The sequence below is a fragment of the Sceloporus occidentalis genome, unplaced genomic scaffold (assembly GCF_023333645.1).
Source record: "Sceloporus occidentalis isolate IW3139 unplaced genomic scaffold, rSceOcc1.0.p SCAF_53, whole genome shotgun sequence".
Classification (NCBI taxonomy): domain Eukaryota; kingdom Metazoa; phylum Chordata; class Lepidosauria; order Squamata; family Phrynosomatidae; genus Sceloporus; species Sceloporus occidentalis.
In genome coordinates, this window is record NW_028317033.1 from 6,078,471 (window position 1) to 6,105,666 (window position 27,196).

The 27,196-nt window shown below is 40.3% G+C and overlaps 1 protein-coding gene across 1 annotated transcript in view; it reads right to left on the bottom strand.

Moving 5' to 3' along the window:
- Positions 1-301: 301 nt before the first annotated feature.
- LOC149288286 (pre-mRNA 3' end processing protein WDR33-like) overlaps positions 302-27,196 on the bottom strand; it is a 29,755-nt gene continuing 2,860 nt past the window's right edge. The window contains exons 6-21 of the mRNA XM_089492017.1: positions 15,793-15,890; positions 11,996-12,122; positions 11,667-11,821; positions 11,497-11,575; positions 11,306-11,416; positions 11,135-11,229; positions 10,406-10,492; positions 10,183-10,322; positions 9,601-9,753; positions 8,089-8,680; positions 7,031-7,893; positions 3,841-3,952; positions 3,181-3,595; positions 2,229-2,392; positions 846-1,052; positions 302-504 (exon numbers count right to left, since the gene is read on the bottom strand). Of these exons, the coding sequence (XP_089348143.1) occupies positions 302-504; positions 846-1,052; positions 2,229-2,392; positions 3,181-3,595; positions 3,841-3,952; positions 7,031-7,893; positions 8,089-8,680; positions 9,601-9,753; positions 10,183-10,322; positions 10,406-10,492; positions 11,135-11,229; positions 11,306-11,416; positions 11,497-11,575; positions 11,667-11,821; positions 11,996-12,122; positions 15,793-15,890 (3,601 nt within the window). The remainder of the gene's footprint in view (positions 505-845; positions 1,053-2,228; positions 2,393-3,180; positions 3,596-3,840; positions 3,953-7,030; positions 7,894-8,088; positions 8,681-9,600; positions 9,754-10,182; positions 10,323-10,405; positions 10,493-11,134; positions 11,230-11,305; positions 11,417-11,496; positions 11,576-11,666; positions 11,822-11,995; positions 12,123-15,792; positions 15,891-27,196) is intronic.

Sequence of the window (27,196 nt, forward strand, 5' to 3'; positions counted from 1 at the left end):
AGTGATTGGAAGTGTGGATGTTTGCACTGTAACACCAGAAAAAAAACTAAACTAAAGAAAGGGGGGGGGGGGAATAAAAATAAAAATGTTGGTTTTGTTTGGTTTGTTCTCATTAAAGGATTCTTGTCTTGTGAAGGTGATTGATGCTTCCAGTGCTCCGGGGGTCATACATGTTAGAACCACAAGCAGGACTCCTTCTTTAGCACTGATACTGTTGTTGAATCCCTCTAAAAGTCCAAGTTCATTTGGTCCAATATGGACTTGAGGACAAGAGAGACTGTTACAGCTTGTTCAGGGTTTTCTACCGGCTCCTTCCACCTCCACTGCTTCCACTTGCCCTCGGACCTCCTCGCCATGACTGGTTTGAGTTCATGTTGCTGTTTGATCCAGAGCCACCTCGGCCCCAGCTTCCCGACCCTCGTCCTCCTCTTGAACCCTCGTCCTGCTCCAGTGAGCTGGAGCGACTCGGTCTTTGTGATCTTGAGTGGCCAGAGCTTTCACGACCTGTTTGTAAAAGCAAAATCCACAGTGTTGTAATAACCAAAGATGTCCAATTTGCATCAAATATCTACTTTGTATATTTAAAACAAATGCCTTACATGCCTGTATGATAACCGAGCTGATGATGAATTATCATGCATTGTACAACTCATTTCCATTGACAAATTTACAAATTTATCGGAAGCTTTGTCGTTTGGAGGCCATTTGTCCTTCCATGCTGCTCACTGTTCTAGCACTTTAATACTAAAATCTATTGAGGATCCTAATCTCAGCCAAGATAACTGTAGTGGCAATTTCAAATATAATGTGTGTTGCATACTATATGCCAGTTTACATGCACTAACCTTTCCCAGTTTCCTCAGGTAACCCGCCTGATGGGTCTATATCCCTGGGGTCTGGAGTACCTGGCCCATCATGCCAGGGTCTCTTGCGTGGTGGAAGAGAAGCCATATCCATTGCTTGTAATGAAGACGTACGTTCCCTGCTTGCTGGGGAGTGACTGTCAGGTGTTGGGATATCCCTTCGAGGGCTGCCATGAAAGTGTTCCATTCCTGAAATAGGATGGAGAAAGCGTGTGTAACAGAAGCAGCAGGGATATCACAGAACGTCCAAAATAAATAAATAGGAGTGAGAAATGGGAATGCTCTAATGTGCATGTTTTTTAAACTAAAAACTAAACCAACTCTTACTTTTCCATAAAATCTTGTTAAGAAAATGAGGTTTCCCTCTATTAGAGAGTTATTGTGATTTTCAGTAATAGTACATTTTGTTCTTTTTCCCCCATTTACCCTTAAATACAGTTAATGATTCTTCAGCCAACTGTCCTGTGCTAGGACTACTCTCTGAGGATGCTCAAAATACCTATATTATTATTGATGACTTAAAATTGTAACGGGATGAGGATGCAAAATTTGGCCTGGTCACACAAATTATGGATGTACTTCAGTTACTTTGCAAAAGAAAAACATGATTCAACGCACTTTTTGCTATATATCGATATATTTGGCGCATTATAATTTGAATTAAGATTAAGATATGCCCTGATAGTAACAGAAGCCATTTAAGGTTACACACATTCACTAAACTACTGGACAAAATCAACATACCAATTTCTCTCCCAGAATCTCGGGATTGGTGGTTTGGTCCGCGGTCAGAACTAGAAAACTGCTCTGGAGTGGGAAGGAGCCCCTTTCTTGCTTCTGTGAGACAATGCAGACAACAGGCATTCTTAAATATTTAATTTTTTTACCTTACAAAAGACTTCTAAAACAATTTTTTATATAGTCTAAATTAAATGAAAAAAAGATGCTGTAAGCTCATTAAATGTAAGCTATATGGACTCTAACGCTGGACTCTTACTGTAAATAAATTTAATCTTGACTAATTTGTATTTGAACAAAAAAAGGGTCGGACTGGGGATGATTAGGCGGCCTTGGTACTTTAAAGGCCAGCAGCCGCCAAATTACGCCAAAGTATGGATACACGAGGCAGCATGTTTTTATGCTAACACAGCATATGGCTGGGCATATCCAGCCGTTGACGGCACAATGATCTGCCACTAGGACAGCAAATCAGGTGAGTACGGAACATAGTTGGCCAGCAGCCCCCAGGGCATTTGCCCTGTGCGCCAGATGACCGGTCTAGGCTTTCCAACTGGCATTTAAACAATGCAGTAAATTTTGGGATTTAAAATGCTTGCAGGTTCAAATCACTGCAAATGTCCCCACCTCTGTGCGAGGCACGTCCACGTCCTCTGCCCCCTTCTCGCCCTCTTATAGGCTCATCCTTAGGATCAAATATATCATCTGTAGCAAACTCATCAGCATTGGAAAAGCTGTCTCTTCCTCGTGAACCCCGTCCTTCATGTCTCTGGGGCCCACCTCTACGGAAACTAAAATAAAATTATCGCAACATTACCGAGGCTGGCTGGTAACAACATTTAGCAAGAATTAGATATATCCAAACGAATGTAGTCACTGTGATTATATAACGACACAGAAACAATGCATTCAGAATACTGTTCATGCCTGGGACTCTAACTTGAGTGCAAAATCCCCAGTTGATTTCCACAAGGTAAATATTCCTCCCCAATGTTAAAACAATGCACAATAAATCAAATGCATTCTGCATCCAAAAGGAGCCACCCAATGTCCCCTCGAAATATAACTAGCAACTCAGACCTTAATTTTTAAAGATTTCATAACACTTACAGAAGTTTTGTGGGGAATTGGGGGGGGGGGTAAAAAAAATAAAATACAACCTTGCCATATGGTGCCTGCTTCACACATTATTTTTCAAACATCCATTGGCTGTGGGTCAATATATTTTAAAGCGAACACAGACATAGTTGGCGATGGAGGCGCATTTAGAAGAGTGTAAAAAAGTTTCGGTGAGAAACATGTGCCATGTAGCAGAGCCTGGTTTTTGATGGACAGCAAAGTTCCATTTTAAGACAGATATCCAACCCAAAGCTACTAAGTTACAGCGTAGTTAAGGGATTTGAAGATGAGAAACCATATTAATGTCAAAGTATTGGCACCTGGGCATAACGATATGTTCATTTAATGAGAAACCTTTAAACATAAAATATATTGCACTTAGATCTTCTGAAATCTTACAAGTTAGTTGCATATTCATTGTAAACACACATTGCAAAAAGTTAACTTGTGACTTACTGACCTCTCATCTCTCTGTCCCCGAAACCTCAAATCCTCAGAGTCTCTTGAGTATCTCTCCTCTGAGTGTCTTCTACCCTCCCAGCGGTTCGAATCTCTGTCTCGATCTGGAAAATCTCTATGATTGGAAGGATATGCAGGCCCAGGACCCCCACGCCTCCATTTCTCATCATGGGGTAGAGGACCCCCACCTCTTCCATCAAACTCTCGAGCCCGAGGACCATATCGATCATCTGAGTGGTAATCATCAGGGTGCTCGTGTGGATCAGTGTGCGGACCCCGCCTGTCAGGAGGTCCTCTACTGTCACAGGAGTCATTCCACTCTGGGCCACCTCTGTACGGACCACGCTCTGGGCTTGGGTCTCGTCTACGGTCAGGTTGTGAGCCTAACTGATGGTTTGTGGGCCCCCGTATATCACCTTGAGAATGTGTAAAAAGAGGACAGTTAGGAACTGCTTTTGGGAAAAAATACATATGGCACATTCTTACTTATGCGTTACTCTTTTGGGTCAGGTTTGTTACATAGATTGACAAACATACAACAAAAGCTCAGTACAATTAACTTAGAATTTACTGGTTAATTATACAAAATTACTAAACGTTTACAAAAGAAACATTGACGATTCACTAAAAGAAATAGTTACTAAGAAGAAGCAGACTGCACCTTTGTTGGGACTGGGCCCTTGATGACCTTGGTTGAGTGGTGGGGCACGTCCTTGTGGGCCTTGTTGCCCTAAACCAGGGAGCAGAGGAGGAGGCCCCTGGCTTTTTCCAACCTAAGAGGGGAGGAACACTGATAACTGAGAATCACAAAGGCATATTTTCAGACGGAAGAAAATTATCCTACACTGTGTGAGTCTATATAGATCAGTCTCTAGTGCCTTTAGCCTATTTATTGTACCTTTGCTGAGAGGACGCAGGTTTGCTGTGGGGCAGAAGAGCTTCAGAAAAGGAATATTGAAGAACTCTGTAAAAGGTACTCATAGTCAACTAAACGCGGTAATACTTTCTCTATACTTAAGTTTACCGACAAAATAAATGGATGATGCCCATGGGACAGACCGTTCCGTGCAGCACAATTATAATTGTAGAAAACAAACAAAAGTTTAACTATGCATTACCAGAGCTGTCCGAGTAGATCATTTATATGAACATGCAGTGTCTGCAAAGAGGCTGGCCAACAGGAGTAGTGTTTTGCAGACATGGATTAGTAAAGCAATCATTCTTTCCCCCCTTTAAACGCAGAAAGAAATCGGCACTACTGACCATTTTAAAGAGCTTTGCTGATGTTTATCAACTTATGAATGGTCTGAGAATACGCACTCTATTGTTACAGAGGGGAGACATGTCTAATACTACATTTTCTTGGTAGTTGCAGTGGAAATTGGTCATTAGCATTGCCCCGTAAAGATGAACTATAGGTACAGGTACTCGATTGGAACGCAGAAACGTATTGAAAAGATGCTTTACTTAAGCTGCATATTTTAAAATGACATTTTATTTCTCACGTGGATAGTGATGGAAATGTCCATAGAAACCGTCCCTTTTGCCAATATATTTAGTTAGTGTGAATATAACTATGTTACATAAAACTAGCTACATATGGAGCCTTTGTATTTGCTTGCTGTCTATGCTTTACATGGAATATAGGTTACCCTATAAGTTTAGTGAAATTTCAATTGTACGGTGTGTATTATTTTATGATTAATATATATTTTGGGAAAGTGAACCTTGTTTTCTGGCCAACAATGCGATTCTTGACTTTAAAGCCAAGATTGCCTAATTTTAACTCCTTCAGGAAAACACTACAGGAGGCAATGTTTGTTCGTTGTGCCCTTTTTGGTTAGAGACTGTACCCTATGATTTGCACAGAGCATCCCTCCACAATGTATTCATTAATTTGGCACACAGCAACAGTAAATAGAAAAAAATAGCAGCTTGGCCCCTTTCAAAACTCTTATTCCTGCAATTTTAAGCATACACACACTATATACAAACACTATTCTACGATGCCACCTATTGGTAAACATGCGTGGGGCGGGAGGAGCATTGAAGCCTTGGTTTCCACCAAAAGGACTGTAAACATTACAGGAATATTCAAATTAAATCTTTGAAATCTAGTCTGCGTCGGTGCCATTTTTCTGTACAGTGTTAACTTAATTTGTAACAGCCGGCTGTAACTACCAAAGTATGCCGATCATACACAGCATTTCACAGGCAAGCATTTCTGAAGGCAAAAGGCATACACTGCTTACCCGGACAAGGAAGTTCACATTCTCGGCAGCTTGGGACTTTTATTTATTACAATTAAGCCAAATGTGCCTCTAAAGCGGCTGGCCAGTGAGCAACATTTAGAGAAGCAGTGAAGTGATTTATTTGAACATTTTTAAAGATCAAATTTCACATTTCTGATTTACTTTCTTACACATACGTTTGCATATTCTCTTTTCCCATTTTTTTCTGCAGCGCTCTATGTGGGAGCTGCTCTATTAATGCCAAGATGTTGCTCTGCCCTTAGGTAGTCGTGTTAGATTTACAGAGCAATCATGAGGTTATGAACCGTCCCTAGCCGTCTTTCACGTACTCACAGAGTGCGGGGAATGTCTTAACGCTTCCTACTTCTACACCCAAGAGACACATACACACACAAACATATATATATATATATATATATATATATATATATATATATATACACACACACACATATATATATATATATATACATATATATATATATATATATATATATATACACACACACACTTTTGTTTTATAAAATCACATTTCCAAGGTGCAATAACCCAATAAAATAAATTTTTTTTCCTGAACAATTTAATTGTTAGAAAGTGAATATGTGTGACTGTTCAGCTGAATGAAGGCTCACTTTAAAGGGAAATGTTTGCTGGTGTGTAGGGGACAGGAGAAAACGTTCATTCTATTCAATTAATCAAAATAGTTTGGGCTACGCTTCTCGGCTCTTATATAACAAAATCCACAGGCCATACACACGGTCTGCTTTACACCACTGGGTACGACGTGCCGAACTACTGTATAATCTTATGCCGACCGCTATTCACCTCCGCTTTTGTAAGCGGGATCACAGATAGTCTTACTCCCACCAGCAACAATATACCGGTTAGTAGCAAGCGCCTAATCTCTCCTATAACAACTGGATTACAGAAATGAACTTCAATTCTGCCACATCGGTTAACAAAGCCACTGTAATGAGAAAGGAGCAGTCCAATGAAGTGCCGTGCCATCTAGTTATTCAGATACAATAGCACCATCTACGGTGGAAAAACCACCGGCTACAACACTACCTTCTGGGATTAAACGTACGTTCATTTATTTTAGTCACTTCAGTCTTTTAAAGCGTTTCTATGGAGATGATTAAATAGTGAAAAAACTACCGGATGCTGCAAGTTTGTTTGCCTTTTAATAAATCTCATACACACAAACATCATATATATGTATACACAAGGTACAAGCCCCAAGTAAGTATAAAATCCACAGCTTGTTGAAAAATATTTCTGTACAGAAAAGTGTGCACACTCAGCTTGTAAACTTTTTTTGGGAGCTAGTTTATTTCCCGATAATCATTTAGATTTGGGAAAATAGATGCAGTAGAGATTTTTTCTTTTATTGTCTGGCAGAGCATTTTAAGATAATACTAAGTCTCATTCCACGGGCAGCAAAACGTTTTGCTAAGGTAAGCAGTTTCCAATCCATCTCAAATCAACACGTTCCCTTAGTATTTATGGATTGTTAGTTAATTTTACACATTCCCTGATTAACCTGAACATAACACTGTTCCTTTCAGTCTACCTCCTGCCAACACTAAAGGCAGTTACCTGGTTAAAAGGCCTGGGCCCATCACCCAGTAATGCAGCTTTTTGTTGTGTTGGTTGAGATAATCTTGCTGGGTTCTGCTGACTGTGAGGTACCGGCTGGTTTCCTTGAGCTCCATGTGGTCCACGAATTTCTTGAGATGATCCCCCCCTGTTTTGAGCTCCTCTTACATCCTGATGCCCCCTTAATTCATGAGGTCCGCCAATGTCAGGATGTCCCCTCATTTCTGGAAGATGCATATCTTGGGGACCTCGCAGATCTGGGGGTGCCCTCATATCTTGAGAAACATGCAAATCAGGTGGGCCCCTCCCATCTTGAGAATTTCTCATATTTTGAGGACCACGTATTTCATGTCCACTTCTCATGTCATTAGGTCTTCTCATTTCCTGCGGTCCACGCATTTCAGGAGGTACCCTCATATCTTGGGGGCCACGCATTTCAGGGGGACCTCTCATATCATGTGCACTACGCATATCTGGTTGTCCTCTCATGTCAGGGGGTCCACGCATATCATGGGGGCCACGCATGTCATGGGGGCCTCGTAAATCTGGGGGGCCACGCATGTCTGAAAGCCCCCTCATATCCTGAGGGCCCCCTCTCATATCCGGAGGCCCGCGCATGTCAGGGGGTCCACGCATATCCATAGGACCCCTCATATCCTGGGGCCCACGCATGTCTGGAGGGCCACGCATGTCATGATGACCACGCATATCTGGAGGGCCACGCATATCTGGGGGACCCCTCATGTCTTGAGGGCCACGCATATCCGGGGGACCACGCATGTCTTGAGGGCCACGCATATCTGGGGGACCCCTTATATCATGATGACCACGCATGTCCTGAGGGCCGCGCATATCTGGGGGCCCTCGCATATCCAGGGGACCACGCATGTCAGGGGGGCCGCGCATGTCTAAGGGCCCCCTCATGTCTTGAGGCCCACGCATTTCTGGCAGACCTCGCATATCTTGTGGTACACGTATATCTGAAGGACCCCTCATATCTGGGACACCACGCATGTCTGACGGTCCTCGTATCTCCATGGGTGCATGTATATCAGGACCATGTCCAACCATTACGCCTGAGGGCCCTCTTATATCTTGTGCTGGATGTCCCATTAGCATGCCCTGATTAGGCCCTTGATTGTCTCTGAGTCCATGGGGCATTTGAACTCTTGGAGTAACTCCCATAGGCGGGCCTTGTGGACCAAGTGGTCCCTGTATTCCATGGTGAGGGCTCACTCCCTGAACACCTCTTGGACCTGCAGGCCCTTGAGGTCCCAAGTGACCCTGTGATCCAGGATTAGCTGGAGGACCTTGGGAACCAACTGGGCCATGCGGACCGGAAAGTCTGGGCATCCCAGGATGCATCTCTTGAGGTCTTATTCCTTGTGGACCTGGGCCCATGAAACCTTGCGGACCTGCAGGTCCCTGGGGCCCTTGTGGTCTGAACTGTCCCTGAGGGCCCTGTGGCATATTCATTGGCATCTGCTGGGTAGGAGGAGGTTGCTGGAATCCTTGGGGTGGCTGAGAATGAGGTCCTGTACCTTGAAAGGCTGGTGGCACATGGGGTGCTCCTGCCAAAGGAGAAGCAAGCCCCTGAGTCTGCCCTGTAGACTCCACCTGCTTCTGTGCTATTCTTTCAATCTTCAGTTGCTGGAAATATTACAAAAAAACATGAATGAGAAGTAGTAAAAACATACACTTAAAATTGACTGCACATATTCAGTAAAATAGGTTTTAAAGATACACTTAGCTTAAATGTGTACATTGTCCAAAACCTTAATTTTAAAAAGGACTTAAAAAAATTTCTTTTTTTAATACTGTAAAATTTGGTATAATCCTTGTGTATTAAAATGGTTTTATTAAAGTTACAGAAAAGCCAGTCATTCTCTACCTTAAAAGATCATTTAGAGTAAATGTTAATTCCTGTAATACCAAAATTGTTTGATCTAAAATATCTTAGGTGATGGGTCTACTTTAACCGGTAGTAAAGCACTATAATTTTAGGGGAGGCTCCTGTTAAGGTTAAAAGAAAAGTTGGTTGAGCACCTTAAAATACAGCGTATTGGACTGTAGCTATACATCAGAGATAAAACTGTACTTTTAGAGCAATATAAAAAGGGCCTGAACCTGCCTGCCTGGCTGTATGTCTCTAATGCATTATGTATTTATCTAAACTTTCCCATGTATGTGACTTCTATCTATATTGCGCTCTATTTCCATCAAAAGAACAGATGTTACACTTTAATTGGTTCTAGAATTATTATAGATTTTACAAAGTGGAACTACCACCAAACAGATGGTACATGTGCTCATGACCATTCAATGCTTATTATTGAATAAGTATTGGGAACTTCTTAGCTCCAGCTACCTGGAGCCTTCCCTTGCGGCTGACGTCAGCAGGAAATACTATTTAAAAGGGAAAATGGGCGTATCAAGACCCCGCTCCCGCGACCTGGGGGATTCGGGTCTTGACACAGAGAACCAGAGAAGAGGTGCTTCACATGGAGATCTCTGGGTCAAACCCGGAGAGTTCCCAGATGCTTATAATATTCTTTAAATGTCATCAATACCTCCAGCAACTGGGGATTTGTGTATTGCAGAGCTGCCATTTCCTGCTCAATCTCAGCCTGGTTCTTTTTCTTCTCATCATGTTTAACCTCTTCCTTCCGCTCGGGAACAGCTTCTGCTGCTGGTGCGATAGGTACCTTATTTTGCATCCAGGCCTTAGAGAGACAGAGGGAGAGCAATTATGATAAAGTCATAACACAGACCTACAAAGGTATTATTACAAAGTCAAGAATATGAACAAAGCAGGGCTATAATAAAAAATAGGCTTATGAAGAAGGTATGCTATTTAGGTAATTTACGTCTAAGGGATTTTTGCTTGTTCAAGCTCTGTTTGGCTTCCTATGGTAAATAGAGTATGCAGACTGCAACAACTTTGCATACAAGCACAAATCTCTTTACATGAATTCTTAAGTAAAGGAATTTATTTAGAAATTAGAAATTTAGCTAGCCCAAAATACAACTTAAAGTACCAATGGATATATATATATATATGTGTGTTGCACACCAAGTGCGAATACTGAAAACAAAGAAAGGAACAGAAGATACATATTGCATGGTGTATTGGTGTTTTTCTCCTATCGCACCTGTTGGAACTGCACCGGTATAGGTTTGGCATAAGGAACTTTTTTCTGGGGTACTTTCTTTTGATCCTTCTGCATCACCTCCTCCATTCCCCAGTCCAGCCCAGGAATGGTCATTTCCACGGCACTAGCTTCCTCCTTGCCTGAAGCCAGAGCGAAGGAAAAGATTAGGAAACACATGAAAACATTTAAGAAATGAACAGTGAAGATTCTGATAACAACTAACCCATCTGTTCCTGTTCCATTGCCATTTTCAGCTGTTCTGGGATTCCCATACCAGGAATAATGGCTAGATTGTTGGGTTCAACATCATCTAAAATAAATAAAACAAAAATGAATCCAGTATATATATATATATATATATATATATATATACATATATATATATATATATATACACATATACACACACACCAAATACGAATTCACTGTGTTATCCATTCATCATGGTTATCCAGCAGCCCTAAATAAATAGTTTATATGTGCACCTAAGGTCAGTGCTAAAGTGGGAGTGAGCGGACATACTTGGGCCAGAAGCCAATTGCTATCATTTGACCTGTATAAACCTTGAGTGCATAAAATTAGAGCTATTGCTGCCACCGATGTTAGAGTTAGATAACTCCTTTATCGAAAATATTCACATATTGTGTTTCTTGTTTATCGATCTGTGTGATCATTTTGGAGACATTTAGGAGAACTCCCTTCCTGATGTATTGAAGATCAGCCGCTCTTTATTTGTATTCCATTGTAAGGGTGGTATGTACAGATGCCACTTCATTTGCATATTTGTACTAAAAGTTTTTGTTTGAGCAATCACATTTTTAATTTGTCACAAAGCTATTTTTGCTAAATGTACATTGTTACTGAGTGGATATACAGAGGGTAGCGAGCACTCACATGCTTTAAGGACACATGTTAATATACATAGTATAGATAAGAGGGGGGCAAAAATTACCATATTCTACACCATCCTCTGACATGCCAGGCAGTAGATTCAAGTTGTAACGGTCACGCATTTTATCTCCAGGGCGATTTCTTGTCCAGAATTTGCTTTAAAAGAACAAAAAAGTTAATAAAAATATACAGAGGCTGCTGTATAATAAACACAATACAAAAATTCAGTTACCTGGTGTGATCATTAGATCCTGAGCACAGTATATGTCCCAGTGGATGCCAAGCAAGGCTCCAGATCATACCCTCATGAGCAATCTCCATGCCACCTACCTCCTTTTCTACCCTGTAGAAGACACAGAGATTATATCACAAATGTATATTAGTCCTAAAGCCTATAAATAGATTAGCAAAACTAGTACATACCCGACGTGCCAGAACAGAAGAGAGCCATCAGAACCCCCACTGGCAAAGAGACCCTCGTGCACTGGATGCCAGGCAACAGCTGAAAGAAAAAGAAAATAATAAGCATGTGAACGTATTCAGACAGGCCCTCTCGGAGAGAGAAAGAAGAACAAAATGACACCAAGGCTAACCAGTGGCTTCTTTTTTGTGGCCTCTGAAAACTTGCAACTCTTCACGAAGGTTGCGGATGTCAAACAGCTTGCAGAGATGGTCTCGGGAAGCAGTGAGCAGCCAATTTCCATTGAGGTTCCATTTCACTTCCATTACTGTGTTCTTATGAGCATGTCTAGCACAGGAAGAAGAAAGATGAACAGAAGTCTAGGTACTGACATTATTTTTCGCAGTTAAACACATTAAAGTAAGCTGAAAATCCCACCAAGGGAACAAAAACCTGGCATCAAACATTTATAGTACCAGGGATCATCGTTTGATAAAATATGAAGGAATAAAAAAAACTTACAATGTTGCAAGACTCTGCCCATTTTTTGGATCCCAGAATTTAATGGGCTGTTGGCTGTCCTTGCTTCCAGAAACAAGAAGTCCTTTGGTAGGATGCCAATCAACACATTTAACATCTGCACCATGCCCTGAAAAGAAGGGGAAAATACTGTACTGTCTACGTAGATACTGGCTGGTTTCATTCTTCAAAGTTTACATTTCAAGTGGGGGGGGGGGGTCACAAGCAGATTAATGATTTTCTCTGTTTCTGTGATGGAATTAGCTGCATTACAGAAAATGTCACAAAACCAAATTAAACTCTTGTGAAGAAATCCACCTGCACTTTGTTCCAGCAGCTGCTCCACGCTTTAAAAGTGCATTATGTCTCTTTCTACCTCTCTCAAAATATTGTGTTTCAGGATTCCAAGCAGGTACTGAAAGTAGTACTCTGGTCGGAGGGATGCTTAACCTTGGAACACCAGTTAAGACCTCGAAATACCGCAGGGTTAAAACTTCCCCCGTTGCAAAGGTGCCTCATCAACGGTAGAGACCTTGAATTGCAGGAGGGTCTCTAAGTTAAAGTTAATGCTTATTCAGTTAGGATAACTTTAGGGTTAGATAAGACTTGTTGAGATTGGGGTAATGGCGGGCAACATATGGCCATATAGTGTTATGCAATCCCCAATATTTATACTCTCATATGTTCGTTTACATGGTAATTGCTGGGTGCCCGTGGATTTCTTGTTTTGTTCTATGTTCATTTTAGTCATTAAGACAGAACCCCAAACTTGAATGTAAATGATTTTTAGGGCATGTTTACTTTTTTGTATTTTAGGAGGCTTTGACCAGACTTTAGCGTTAAGCACCCCACCTACCATACAGATGCTTCATTTATGGTGTCCACAGAGGGCTTTAAATTGCAGAAGAGTATCGGTGGGTTAAATGGCAATGCAGTCCCACTGGTTCAGCTCCATGTAAGCAATACCTTGCTTTGTTGTATGTACTTATTGGTCATTTCAGCAGCGCCCCAATTTGTTTTCATACTCTTGTTAGTGACCAATGGTACAACTTGCATAGGTTGAATGAAGAGGAATGGTATGCTATCCACAGGACAGTGCTGGCATTCTCAACTACTTCTATATAAATCAAAGAAATTGGGTATATCCTACGGTGGAGTTTTCTAACAAAAAATGTAAACTCAGGAAACACTGCCTCGTTCTTCCTATCAGCCACTGGTACAATATGGATCAATATTTTGGTTAATAACCACTGTTTTTTTTGTGACGTGTATGTTTTGCCTAACTGTAACTAGTGATTATTCTAGATTGACATATACTTTCTTATATTTCACTTTTGCAGTGCGAACTGTTAAATTATCAGCAATTTATGTAAGGTTTCCCTGCTCTACGCTTTCACTAATGATTTATGCGCCATCAAAATCAAAATTGTATTCCCGAACAGCAGCGGCAATAAAAATAGCCATATTGTTTTGAAATATATCCGTGTCTTTTGCGGAGATGCCATGTGTAGTTAATTTGCATTTCACAGTCATTCTTGAATATGAAGTTACAAATACCTCTTAATTTTATAGCACGATAAAAAAAAAAAAAAAAAAAAGACATGTAAGACCTATATTTAAACACCGATCCAACATATTAGCATTGTAACAGGACCTATGAGCACCTGGATTTGCTGATAAGAAGAGGTTGAGTAGTGTTTCCTTCCAACATGGTTCTTTATAAAATGTCTGTTTTATGTAAGAGATCTATTTTTCTTGTAGCCAGCCATTTTGTGTACCTCTTTTCACTTTACATCAACTTTAATAAATCAGGTTTACTTCTCAAAGTTAATTACATGTTTGTTTTTATTGGAAAGCTTCATACACAAGCTTATACAAAGTACTTTGTAGCTGTATTCACTCCTCCACTCAACCTCCCCACATTTTATATCATGGAAATACAACATACAGTGTAACTATAAGGCCATTGTGTCATGTGTAGCCACAACATATATTTGCACATATGTTACCAAATCTGAGAATAAAAGAATCGCTGTTAGAAAAATATGAAAACCCAACATGAAGGAGACATGGCAAACATATGGCATACGGTTCCACGCATGATCATTTGGTCAGGTGACAATGGATGGCAGTAGTCTCGAGTCTACTGGTAAGGATAAAGCTAGATACAGGGCAATTTTAGAGGAAAACTTGTTTCAGTCTGCAAGGAACCCAGCATTTAAGTAAAGGCTCCACATACTGAATGTGCAGCCAAATTGTTCTAAGAATTTAAATCAGAATCTAGAAGATTTTGGAACGGCTCAGTCAAAGCCCAGATTTGTAATAATGGTCCCATGAGTTCTTGTATTTTCCCCATTTGAATATTGCAGGATCCAGAAATGAAAGGCCAGCAAACGTACATGCTATCAAAAAGGTACTTCTAATAAGTACCAACTCTGGGGTGAATACTTGCATAAAGAAAATGTACAAAAAATACCTTTTAATTTGCATGAAATTAAAAATAAAAACGTAAGTGGGATAAAAAAAAGTTCTACTATAGGGATGCACCGAACATATCAGCCGAAAATGGCATTATCTGCAAAATGGCGAAAAAAAATACACCCAAAAATAATCTGGTGTATGAACGAGTATGCGTGATGGAGGGAATGAACGAGTATGCATGATGGAGGGAATGAACGAGTATGCGTGATGGAGGGAATGGATGTTTGTGAATGACTAAATTAATGAATGTGTGTGATAGCATGGATGTGTAAGTTGGGCAGCATTTTATCTGTGCTAGCAGCATCAATACACAAGGGGGCAGCTAGCCAGGTTTCAGTATGTATTGGCTGCTTGTGCATGATATTAGTGTGATTGCTATATTAAATATACCGTATTAACCCAAATATAGGCCACACACCCCCACACACACACACTTTAGCGGGGGCGCGGCCTACGTGCGGTTCTAGGCACCGGGCGGGTGTTTTAGCCCTGCTGCGGTGTCATAGAAGCCCCGGCAGCGGAGGTCGTCTGCACGTATCGCACAGACGTCCACCAGCCGGCCCCACTACACACTTATAGGAAGCAGAGTGGCACATCAGGGGGGCAGAGTGGCACTTCTATGGGGCATAAAGCATATATGGGGGGCAGGTGGGCATTAAGCATATCAAGGGGCATAAAGCATATCAGGGGTTATAAAGCATATTAGGTGGCATATCTAATTAAAGTGCATTATGAATTAAGGGGGAACTTAAAATGGCTATTGGTTTTCTGACAAACTGTATAATAGATTCCAAAAATGTTAATACATGTATTCCTGTTCATTGGATAAAATACTGTTTTACCATTCCACTGTGTATTTTTTCTTTAAAATAGCACCAAACTGTAAGGGTGCGGGCCCATATTCAAGCCAATATGGTATGTGATTGCTAACAGCAATCATACTCCTATCATGCCCAGGTTCCAGCATGTACTGTTTGCCTGGGCATGATAGGAGCGTGCTGTTACCAATCATATACCTATTGTGTGTGTGTTCTACATATACATATATATATATAAAATACATGGTGTTGGGGGGGGGGGGGGGTCATTTCCGGTTTCCGTTTTGCCCAAGTGCATCCAAAATTTTCATTTCGGTGCATCCCTAATATTTATATGTAGAGTTATTGTCTGCAAAGCCTATGGAATCTCTTGGCAACAGCAATAATAAGATTGTACCAGGATAGAAACTAATTACTAGAAAAATATAATTTGTACTTCAAAAGATGTCACTTTACTCTCTATTCGACAAATGTAACCAGAGTTTTCACAAAATTACCTACCTCTTAATATTCTTTCCTCGTGACAACGCAGAAAATCCCAGATCCTAACTGTGCCGTCGTCTGAGCAGGTGGCAAATTTATTGTCCGTTGGAGAAAAACTGTTACACGGAAACAAGCATCATTGGAGAAGTCAGAAATGCAATCGGCATGCAATCCTCCCCTTTGATAATATTACACTGACAACTTGTAGTGTCCTGAAAATCGGGTTAGACAGACCTAGGTAATATTGTTAAATATTGTCTAAATTCTAGACTCTGCAACTGTGTTTACAGAAACCTTAACCAGAGGTCTTCAGCTTAGTCCTCAGACTAAAACAAAAGCCCTATCTGCTTACAGTGGATCTGTTGAGGATGTTGCAGATAAGAGAAGCCATGTTAACTTTTTGTTCTTAGGAATTACTCCTCCTCGTTCATTTCTCTACCCTACCATTGTTGCTCGGGTCAGGCAGACTTTTTAAGCAAGGGAGGTGAAAAAGGAGATGTTCAGTGCAGTAACGACTAGATAAGCTAGTTTGTCCACCGTGTGCCAGAGTCTTCGCTTCCATGTTATACTATTAAACTAAATGTTCCATACAAGTAGAACGACTAAACAAAAATGCACAAGCTATTGGATATGAATTTAGTGCTAATAAGTGACAGTGGTACATGCCTTTTAAGCTTTTTGCCTATTTAATTACAAACAACCAGTCTCACTTTATGGTAAGAGGTTTCAGCTCAACATACAGTCCAATTTATGATTTAAGTCATATAAACCAATGTCAAAAATGATTTAAAACGCCAATTTTCTAGTGCAAACAGCAATCATGTGATCTTTTTGGTTTCGGGGGGTGGACATTCAACTTAAAAACGCCTGAAAAAAAAGAGAAACCTCAGAAAAAAATCCAATGCACACTAATAGAAAAATTGCTGAAATGTTTCAGATCATGGATTAGGATTAAACCCTTTGCTTCTACAGTCTGGGGAAACAAATAACCAAAACATTTGATTTGATGAGTTTGTAAACTTCCTCTCGTTCCCAGTTTCTTTATGAAACTTTCTTCATAATGGTAAGTTACAGAATTGATATTTAATTTTACTGAAATTTTTTATGCCAAATCTACATTGCCAAGTTTCAAAGAGCAAAATTAAATTTGTGGAAGAACAGTGTATGCATCGTCACTGCGGAAGGGGTATTTTCTTGTTGAAACCATTAAGTTGTTGATTTACTCGTGGTCTTTAGGTAGTTGCCCTGTTGGATCACCCAACTTCTATTTAGCTCCTAATGGGAGTCAGATGGCCTAACATTCTTACGTAGCATGTCTTCATAAAATAATATATTTTCCTTTTGAGGTAAATTGTCTCCATTGACAATTGTTTTATAGTCAACATCAAGGCTTTTAGAAATACTTCTGTAACTAACCCTTTACAATCAGGGGCAAGCTGCAGCGGGTGCACAGCACCCAGGCACATGGTAAATGAGGCGATAAGCAAGGTCATGTAACTCCAAGGTCATATGGCGAGCAGAGAGTGCAAGGGGCATGGAAAACAAGGCTCCACTAAGGGTAAGAGCGATGGGGAAGGACTGGGAGGGAGACGTGTGTGAGCCACATGTATAATGGGAGAGAGAGTATGTCTGTCTGTGTATGGCGTTAACCCCGTCACGACCAATGATGTACCAGGTACAGCATGAAAGATGCCCCTGAAGAACTGATGTACCTGGCATGCCAGTCTACAGCAGATACCCCGCATGTCAATGCATGTATCTCTACAATAAAATCACATGCATGAATACAAACAGATGCATGACAAAGCAAAGTCTTAGCCTCTATCCTCTTTCTTTATATATTATTTACAATACAACTTTTTTTTAATATATTTTTTGAACCCTCCTTTTTTTATATATTGTGTACTTGGCAGGGTTAGTTAGTGCAGACTAGTGCAGCAAAAAGGGTTAGCTATACAAAATCAAAATCTCTCATAATATATATATATATATATATAAAGAATACAGGGTTTTTTGTTGTTTTTTTTAAATCAGGGCACGTTAAAGATATATTGGTATTTCCCATTTATACTAGCTGTATATAATTTATATATCTGTAAAAAACTTAGTTATTCATGAAAAATAAACAAAATTTTGTACGCTAAATTAGAGAGGTAAGGAGGACATGGGTAACACGAAAAACTGCTCTGGTCCTGTAGCATAAAGTAGCCTCAGTACTTAAGGGGTTAAAGTAAGTTTGTGTAAGTATGGTATTATTTAGAGGTTTAGATTTAATGTAAGGACATTTTATTTTCCAGAGAGGTTGGTAGATAGAAGTGGTAAAGTGATGTACATTAAACATGCATAGGACAGGCATAAATCCATCCTGAAACTATGGCAAGACCAATGACTGATTAAGTTACATCAGGAAAAATGGGTAGACTAGATAGACTTAATGATCTCACCTGCCGACAATTTCTAAGTGTTAGAGAGTGTATGCATGGACGTATGTGTAAGTATGGTGTTAAAATGAGCATGTGCCACTGTATGACAGAGTATCAGCATATGGTACTAGAGCATCTTGGGTGAGCCTGGGGTAAGTGGTGTGAGGGAGAGGAGGGAGACCGTGTGTAGTGACTTAGCTGAAGATGAGATCAAATTTAATGATGAATATCTGCAGAAATCCAGGTAATTCCAAAGGGTTCATACTTTCTCCTGCAGCTGCATGTGACAGAAAACAAAGGCCACTTTCTCTAGTGACCTGTCTAAAATGCTGTGGATTGAAATATATGTTGGATACATTTGTAATTACTTCATACATTTTTGGAAACTGAATTTAGAGTACAAATCTTCATTTATCTTTCAAATCATGCATATTGGATACAGCCAGGTCCATAAACATTTGGACAGTGGCACAATTCTCATAATTTTGGCTCTGTAACATCACAACATATTTGAAATGAAGCAGTCGTGTGATTGAAGTGCAGACTTTCAGCTTTAATTCAAGAGGTTTAACAGCAACATCATAAGAACCATTAAGAACTACACCAATTCACGCACATAGCCCCCCCATTTTCAGGGGCTCAGAAGTAATTGGAGAGCTAACATAATCAAACAAAATGATCATTCTGAATACTTGGTTGAAAATCCTTTGTGGTAACGACTGCCTGGAGTCTGCATCACATGGACATCACCAAATTCTGGGTTTCCTCCCTGGCGATGCTTTGCAGGCCTTTGGATTTAGTAAACGAAATGCATGTTCAATTGGGTTGAAGTCAGGTGACCCGGCCATTGAAGATTATTCCACTTCTTTGCCTTTGGTTGCTTTCGCTGTATGTTTTGGGTCATTGTCCATCTGTGAAGCACCGGCGTATAAGCTTTGAAGGATTTGGCTGCATCTGAGCTAATAGTATAGCACTATACACTTCAGAATTTGTCCTGCTACTTCTGTCTGCAGTCACTTCATCAATAAACACTAGTGACCCAGTTCCATTGGCAGCCATACATGCCATAACACTGCCTCTGTGTTTTACAGAGGATGCAGTATGCTTTGGATCATAAATCATTCCTTCCCTTCTCCTCCCATCATTCTGGTTTAGGCTGATCTTAGTTTCATCTGTCCAAAAAATATTGTTCCTTCCTAGTCTCGAGGGTTATTGGTGGTTTGCCCCTTGTGGTATACCCACAGGTATTTATTTTCAAGTCTTCACTTGATTTTGGACAATGATATGCCTACTTCCTGGAGAGTATTCTTGAAATAGCTAGATGCTAGGAAGGGGTTTTCTTCCCCAAGGAAATAATTCTGCCATCATCCACTACAGTTGCCTTCTGTGCAGACCTTTTGGTGTGGCTGAGCTCACCAGTGCGTTCCTTCTTCAGAATGTACCAAAATCTTGATTTAGCCACTCCTAATGTTCATGCTGCCACTTTGGTTTCTTTCAGCATAATGATGGCCTGCTTTACTTCCATTAACAGCTCTTTGCACCTCATATTGAGTTCCCAGCATCAGTTTCAAAATGCAAATTCCACATTTGGAATCAACTCTAGACCTTTTAACGGCTTAATCGCTAATTAAATGGGGGAACAGCCCACACCTTGCCCCAAAATAGCATTTCAGTCAATTGTCCCTTGGAGAGAACTACATATAACAAGTGCTATAATTCCTAAACTATTCAAACTATTGGGCTGTAAAAACTCTCAAATGAAAGCCGAAAGACTGCACTTTATCAATTACATCTTCATTTCAAATTCACTGTGGTGGTGCACAGAGCCAACATTAAGAAAACTCGAAAAGCTTGGTACCTTACATTACTATCTACAAGTCAAACCATGGGATTTTAATGCCAAACATATGTTTGCATATTTTATTTTAAATATTTTACAAGATCATTTGCTCTACAGTTCAAATGTAGTTCTCACTGAATCAAAATTCAAACTGGTAGCCAAAGATTTTTCTGTGGGGAGGGCAATGTCTTACATTTACACAGCAAAATAAACATTTCCAACGTATGAACTGCATTCAAATATGCCTTTTATGTCAGTCCTCTAACTAGATATCTAGCAGCAAAACCTAGCTAATGGGGAGAGGCCAATAACCTTTCTCCAATCAATTTCAGTCTTTGTGGGTGTTTTGGTTTAGGTTAGAAATTTTAATCAAAATATGTCTAAATTTGCTTGAGGGCACATCATTTTGTTAAGGGCACCAAGTACAATTTTAAGCTTTGTTGAGGTTAAACTGGGCTAAACCCACATCCAACTAAGCTCTGTTGTGATGAGCTATTGAAGAATCCACAACTTTTCTCTGAAGAACATGAAAAAAACATTAGAAGTTTAAATTTGTGGTTACAAAGGGACAAGACTGAAAAAAACTATGCTCAAGTCGGTTAATGATTTTGGCTAAAAGGCGGGAGGCTATGCTTGCTTACCCCTTTAATCAATATGCGCTCTCTCTAGTTGCTGCTTTGTTTTCAAAAATGTTCATAGCTTAAAAAACAAAAGTATTCTCTTATTACTTTTCACTTGCATAGGTGTCAAATAGGAATGAGTTTCTTTTCATATAATTTAAAATTAGAAAAAAAAAAAAACTATGGGCTTCAAGTGTTGGCTGTGTACTTTATATTTTCCAAGAAAAACCTTCAGCCACATGGATCCACTCACTCAATTCACAAACTTTCTCCAACTTAAGCTATTTGATGACATCAAAGCAATTGCTGGAAGCAGCCATCATGGGATTTTTACTTGGTGATAAACTCAATGGAAGTGATTTGGTTTTGCCATTTTAATTGTCACAAGAAACTGTCTACATAAACACACAGATACGTTGAAATATTAGCACACAGTTGAATGGTGATTTCAAGGTTCCAACACATGAATTTCTTCTGCGAGGAGAAGAGTGTTTGTTCTTTACAATGCATACTTTTTAAGTAGCGAGGTAAAATGTTTCATGTCATCGCCGCTTACTGGGGTCTATTCACTAAAGATAGAGTTTGCAGGAGAGTTGTGACTTCACTATACATTAGGAAGAGCCAGCTCCAGTGAGCTTCTGCTGGAGGAAGAGGGTTGCTGGCCCTGTATAATCCATTAAGGTTCTTGACTAACTTGCTAGCGATGTATTATGCATAGTGACATGAGTTAAAACCACAGATCTCCTTTCGGTGAATATGCCCTAATGTCCGGTGAGCACCTGAGTGCTACAGGATTCTGCTGTCACTGACCATTTTCAGGGGGAGGGGGGTCAATGAGAAGTGTAATCAGAAAATAGTCTCGACAATCATTCATTGCTACTTCAAAACAGTTTTTAGTTATTGTATCATATTAACAAACTATATCTTAAGGCCACACAATTAAAAAAATAGTTTCTATTGAAGACCTTTTTTCTCAACACATCCTAGGCTGTATCCTTATTCTGGCCTACCCATGTCCTGTCTACCTCCATTTCCCCCCCCCCCACTAAAACTATGTTTCATTGACACTTCAGGTTAAGAGGCCATGTAGAAGAATCCCATGATACTTTCATATGAATTTGTTATTGTGCTACGGTTTTTAGGAATATGCAATGTTTATCACAAAGTTTCATAAAATAGCCACTATCTGTATATTTCAAGTGAGTACTCACCTATCCTTGATCCTCAAGGATTGAGTTATGACCTGGAACCATCTTGGAGATCAGAAAAGAGCATTGATCGCATCATTGGATGCAGCAGGCAATGTGATATATATATTTAAACAGCAAACATCATCAAACATCCTTAAGCGATGTAGTGTATTGTCACAAATTGCAAAACCGGTCTATTTTTAACAATATTCTCCTTTCCTATACCAGTGCATCAGGCTAATACCGCCCCTTGTCCAAATCTCAGATAGAAAAGGTCATACTCAGCCGAAGTAAACACTGGATATACTGTCTGTAAACCACACTTGGAATACCAGACATATCCATGTAATAGAAAGTATTAGTAAGTTTCCCTGCTCTTCTGTTACAAGAAACAAAAACCAACGTATTACTTACAACAAAATTGCAAGATTAAGATTGTGGGATTTATTCTTCAGCATCATTGCACCCCCTTACTCCCCTTACTATTTGTGAAGCGGTTCACTATAACTGGGGCACTTTTAGATTGAAACCTCACGGTGTCATCCTAAAACATTGCTATAAGGAAATTAGGAAAAGGCAGGATTATGTGCTGGCATATGTTTTAATACATCAGAAATTAGCTGCATGCATTGAGTAGAATATTAGCATAGGAATCTTCTGAAACAATTTCTGTGCGGGCAATCAAAATGGTACAGACATAACATGAATTATATGTACATTTGTTTTCCCTTGGAGTTTCTGTGAGTTATAGAAAAGGTACAGAAGTTATTAGGACCAAGAGAACCCCTGTCTGATGCATGTTCCACAAAACAAAAGAAATTAAACCCCTCCCCCTGCTGGCAGATCCTAAATTGTCCAATGGGCGCTGGTCTGAGTTGGACTGGCCCACAATGTACAAGATAGTAATGCATGAGAGTGTGAAATCTCTCGAAAAAGAACTGGGCATAAAAAATAAAAAAAGTCTATACAATTGGTCTTATATCCAGGATAGCCATGTGCACATATCTCAGTTACCTCTACCACTTATGTTGCAAAATTTTTCCACTTCTGAATCTTGGTGCCACGTGTTCCCCAGGTAAGCAACGAACACACATCCAGACGTAAAATAAATTCATCAGACCAGGCCACCCTCCGTGGTCCAGTACTTATGCTCACATGCCCATTGTATGTGCTTTTGGTAGTGGAGAGGGGTCAGCATGGGCACCCAGACTGGTCTGCAGCTAGGCAGCCACATATGCAACAAACTGACGTACAGTATGTTCTGCCACCTTTCTATCAGAACCACCACTTTTGCAGCATTTTGAGCTGCAGTAGCTTGTCTGTTGGATTTGACCACACGGGCCAGCCTTCACTCCCCACAAGCATCAATGAGCCTTGGCCGGCCATGACCCTGTCGCCGGTTCAACGATTTTCCTTCTTTGGAACAAGTTTGGTAAGTACTGACCACTGCAAACCTGGTGCTGCAGTTTTGGAAATGCTCTGACCCAGTCATCTAGCCATCACAATTAGGCCCTTGTCAAAGTGGCTCAGATCTTTATGCTTGCCCATATTTCCTGATTCTAATATCAAATTTGGGGACTAACTAACTTACTGCCTAATATATTCCACTCACTGACAGGTGCCATAAAAACAAGATTATCAGTGTTATTCACAGTCAGTGGTCATAACCTTTATGGCTGATCGGTGTATGTAGTCATGTGACACAAAGGAGGTTTTGTTGCCTTAAGAACAGAAATGATACATGTTCCAAATCAACACACAATTCAGTAAATACCTACAGCTTGACTTGTTTTTGCTTTTTTATCAGTGCCATTGTTCTGGAGACATTCTAGTGCAAAGCCCTATGTTATTTGAGTGAAACTAAATACAGTGAAAACAAGAGCAAAACAAAAAAAAAAAAAACAAACATGGTCACTTTTTTAGGTACACCTTGCCAGTACCGGGTTGGGCACCCTTTTGCCTTCAGAACTGCCTTCATTCTTCAGGCCATACTTTCTACAAGGTGCTGGAAACATTCCTCCATATGCAAATTTCCCGTTCTATCACATCCCAAAGGTGCTCTATTGGATTGAGATCTGGTGACTGGGAGGTCATTGAAGTACAGTGTCTTGGTCAAGAAACCAGTTTGACATTTTGAGCTTTGCAGCATGGTGCATTCATTACCCTGCTGGAAGTAGCCATCAGAAGATGGGCACACGGTGATCATAAAAAGGGCCATCCCTGGTCAGCAACAATACTCAGCAACGCTGTCACGTTTAAACGTTGCTCAATTGAGACTAAGTGGCCCAAAATGTACCAAGAAAATGTCCCCCACACCATTACACCACCACCAGCCTGAACGATTGATACAAGGCAGGACGGATCCATGCTTTCATGTTGTTTACACCAAAGCCTGACCCCTGCCATCTGAATGTCGCAGCTGGAATCGAGACTCATCAGACCAGGCAATGTTCTTCCAGTCTTCCATTGTCCAACGTTGATGCGCCTGTGCGAATTGTAGCCTCAGTGTCCTGTTCCCGCTGTGGTCTTCTGCTGCTGTAGCCCATCTGCCTCAAGGTTTGACGTGTTGCGCGTTCAGAGATGGTTGTAACGAGTGGTTATTTGAGTTACTGGTGCCTTTCTGTCATCTCAAACCCGTCTGCCCATTCTCCTCTGACCTAAACAAGCCATTTTCGTCCACACAACTGCCGATCACTGGATATTTTCTCTTCTTTCAGACAATTCTCTGTAAGCCCTAGAGATGTTTGTGCGTGAAAATCCCAGAAGATCATCAGTTTCTGAAATACTAAAACAAGCCTGTCTGGCACCAACAACCCTCTCTTCTCCATTCTGATGCTTGGTTTGAGCTTCAGCAAGTTCTCTTGACCACGTCTACATGCCTACAAGCATTGAGTTGCTGCCATGTGATTGCTTAAGACAAGTAGCTAATCTGCCAATTAAGCAGGTGTACCTAATAAAGTGGCCAGTGAGTGTATACATACACACACACACACAAAATGTTTTCTCCTTGATCCTTCTAAAGCTCAGGTTCAGCAAAAGGTGCTGAATAGATTAGAAGTGACAAGAAAATACAGCGCTACCAACAAAGTTGACAAGACACAAATATTAACCCCTTTGCAAATGCATAAGGGGTTCTTCAGAATCCCCCACATATGCATTTGCCATGGAAGAGATGTGTTTGGCTGAACACACCTCCTGACATATGGTTTACTTACTGCCAGTCAACTCCATCGTCAGCTCAGTGATCATTGAGTGTGTGTGGGGGGGGGTGTCTAATGAGACCCTCTCCCCAGACCTGTGATTGCTATGAGAGAGCTTTCCTATCACTTCCAGCCAATCAGTGCACAGAATCACCAGAGCATGTTATACTGCTGCTTATACAGAATTGCTGTTTGGAATCAGTGGCTGACAATTTCAAGTTCTTGTATTACTAGAGATAGAATTTAAATCTATGTTTCCAGTTAATATGTTAAAAACTGCACATACATCCCATTACTAAGGAAGTTGAGGTTATTTACACACACACTAATATATATATATATATATATATATATATATATATATATATATATATATACACACACACACATATATATATACACATACACACATATACATACACACATATATATACACAAACATACATACACATATATATACACAAACATACATACACACACACACACACAGTATATATTTTGAATAAAGACAGCAGAAAAATTATTTTTTTCACAAAACAGGTTCGCTATGGCAAGGACTACCTGGCACATAGCAGAAAGTTATGTTACAAAATACAAAAATATTTAACGAAGAAAATGGTTGTTCGGAACATTGCATGTTCTTTCTAAAGCAGCCGCGTTCATTCCAGAAAAATGGAACATTAGAACTTTACATTTTATATAGGAGCTTGGATTTATAAGGAAAGGATTTCAGTTTTGATTTTCAATTGCAAAACAGCATTGTAAATAAAGCAATGAGCAGCGTATCAGACATCTTTAAAAGACACATTGCAATTTCCAGTCAAAATAGCGATAGAATGTCTAAAATCACATAACTGAAAACTACTCATTTATTATTTTACTTAAAGTTCCAAGGGTACAATGCAGCAACACATCCTTACTGTTGCCCCTCGTATCTCCAGATGTGACGGCTTAGGCAGCTAAGTGAAGCATCACTCCCGGTGTCCAAGCGGCCGTCAGAGAATGGGGGCCGCACCCCGCAGTTGACTACCTCACTGAAAGGTGGCATGGATGTGAATGTGCGGTAAGTATTTTCTTAGGTGGTTTCGGAGGGGGACATCGTTCTGTACGTATTTCATGAGTTTAAAATAACTACATGCCTGGCATTCTTTAGAAACATAAGCGCAATAAGTATTGGAAAACGAAAGACAGCCGAGGCAGAAAACCATATAGTAAATACAGGAAACAAGAAGAGTCATGACTACCAAAGCAGAGAAATGACTTGTCTCTGATGGTGAGCAAACAGGTGGTTTAAATAATAAACGTAGCGGATACTGATGGCATGAATTGCCTGTGCTTCAGAATCATTCTATTCAGGAGTCCAATTCTAAATTTGGATGTATTCACAAACTATATTTATCACTCATCAAGCCCAATACTAACTGGAAAGTGATGCAAAACAAAATTTTTGAATATCTGATAAAGTGCACCCTGCTACTTTCATAGATAGCAAGCCTAGCCTAAACTAAGACTTCAGGAAAATAAACCTGTTTTATAAAGTTGTCAGCTATTAAGGCCAAAGACTTTTTGTTTGTTAGCGCTTGTCAATACGGTCAAGTGCTGCCAGACCAGGATTGACCCCTCATTAAAATGTCAGTGTCACTTTAACAGGCACATTGTAAAGTGAAAATGTATGCTTTAACCCGTCGATTATTCCTGCGCCATCAGGAAACCAGGATAGAGATAAAAACTACAAATATGGTTGCTGGGAGGTCCGTGAGTTTATGCCACAGGACACCCTTAGAAATTTAGTTGGCACCATGTATATAATAAGAAAAAACTAGTAAAACATTTTAACTTATTGGGACCCCCAGTGATGCCACCATGAAATAATCAGGGGTATTCCCTGCAGTATTCCCTGCAGTCACTTATCTTTGAACTGCTAAGTTTATTCCTCCAAAGAGGAAGCTACTAAACCCCCCAACTCTGCCTTCAAACTGCACCCTTCTTAAACTTTATTCCTCACCACTTACTCACCTCAACCATCCAAACTGACTGGCGTATGTCTTCTATGACCTTCCTTCTCCACACCGACCAACGCTGGACCCTTGCCCTGATTTATACACTTCATTTAAATTTCTGACATTAGTAGGACAAAGTGTGCAATCCG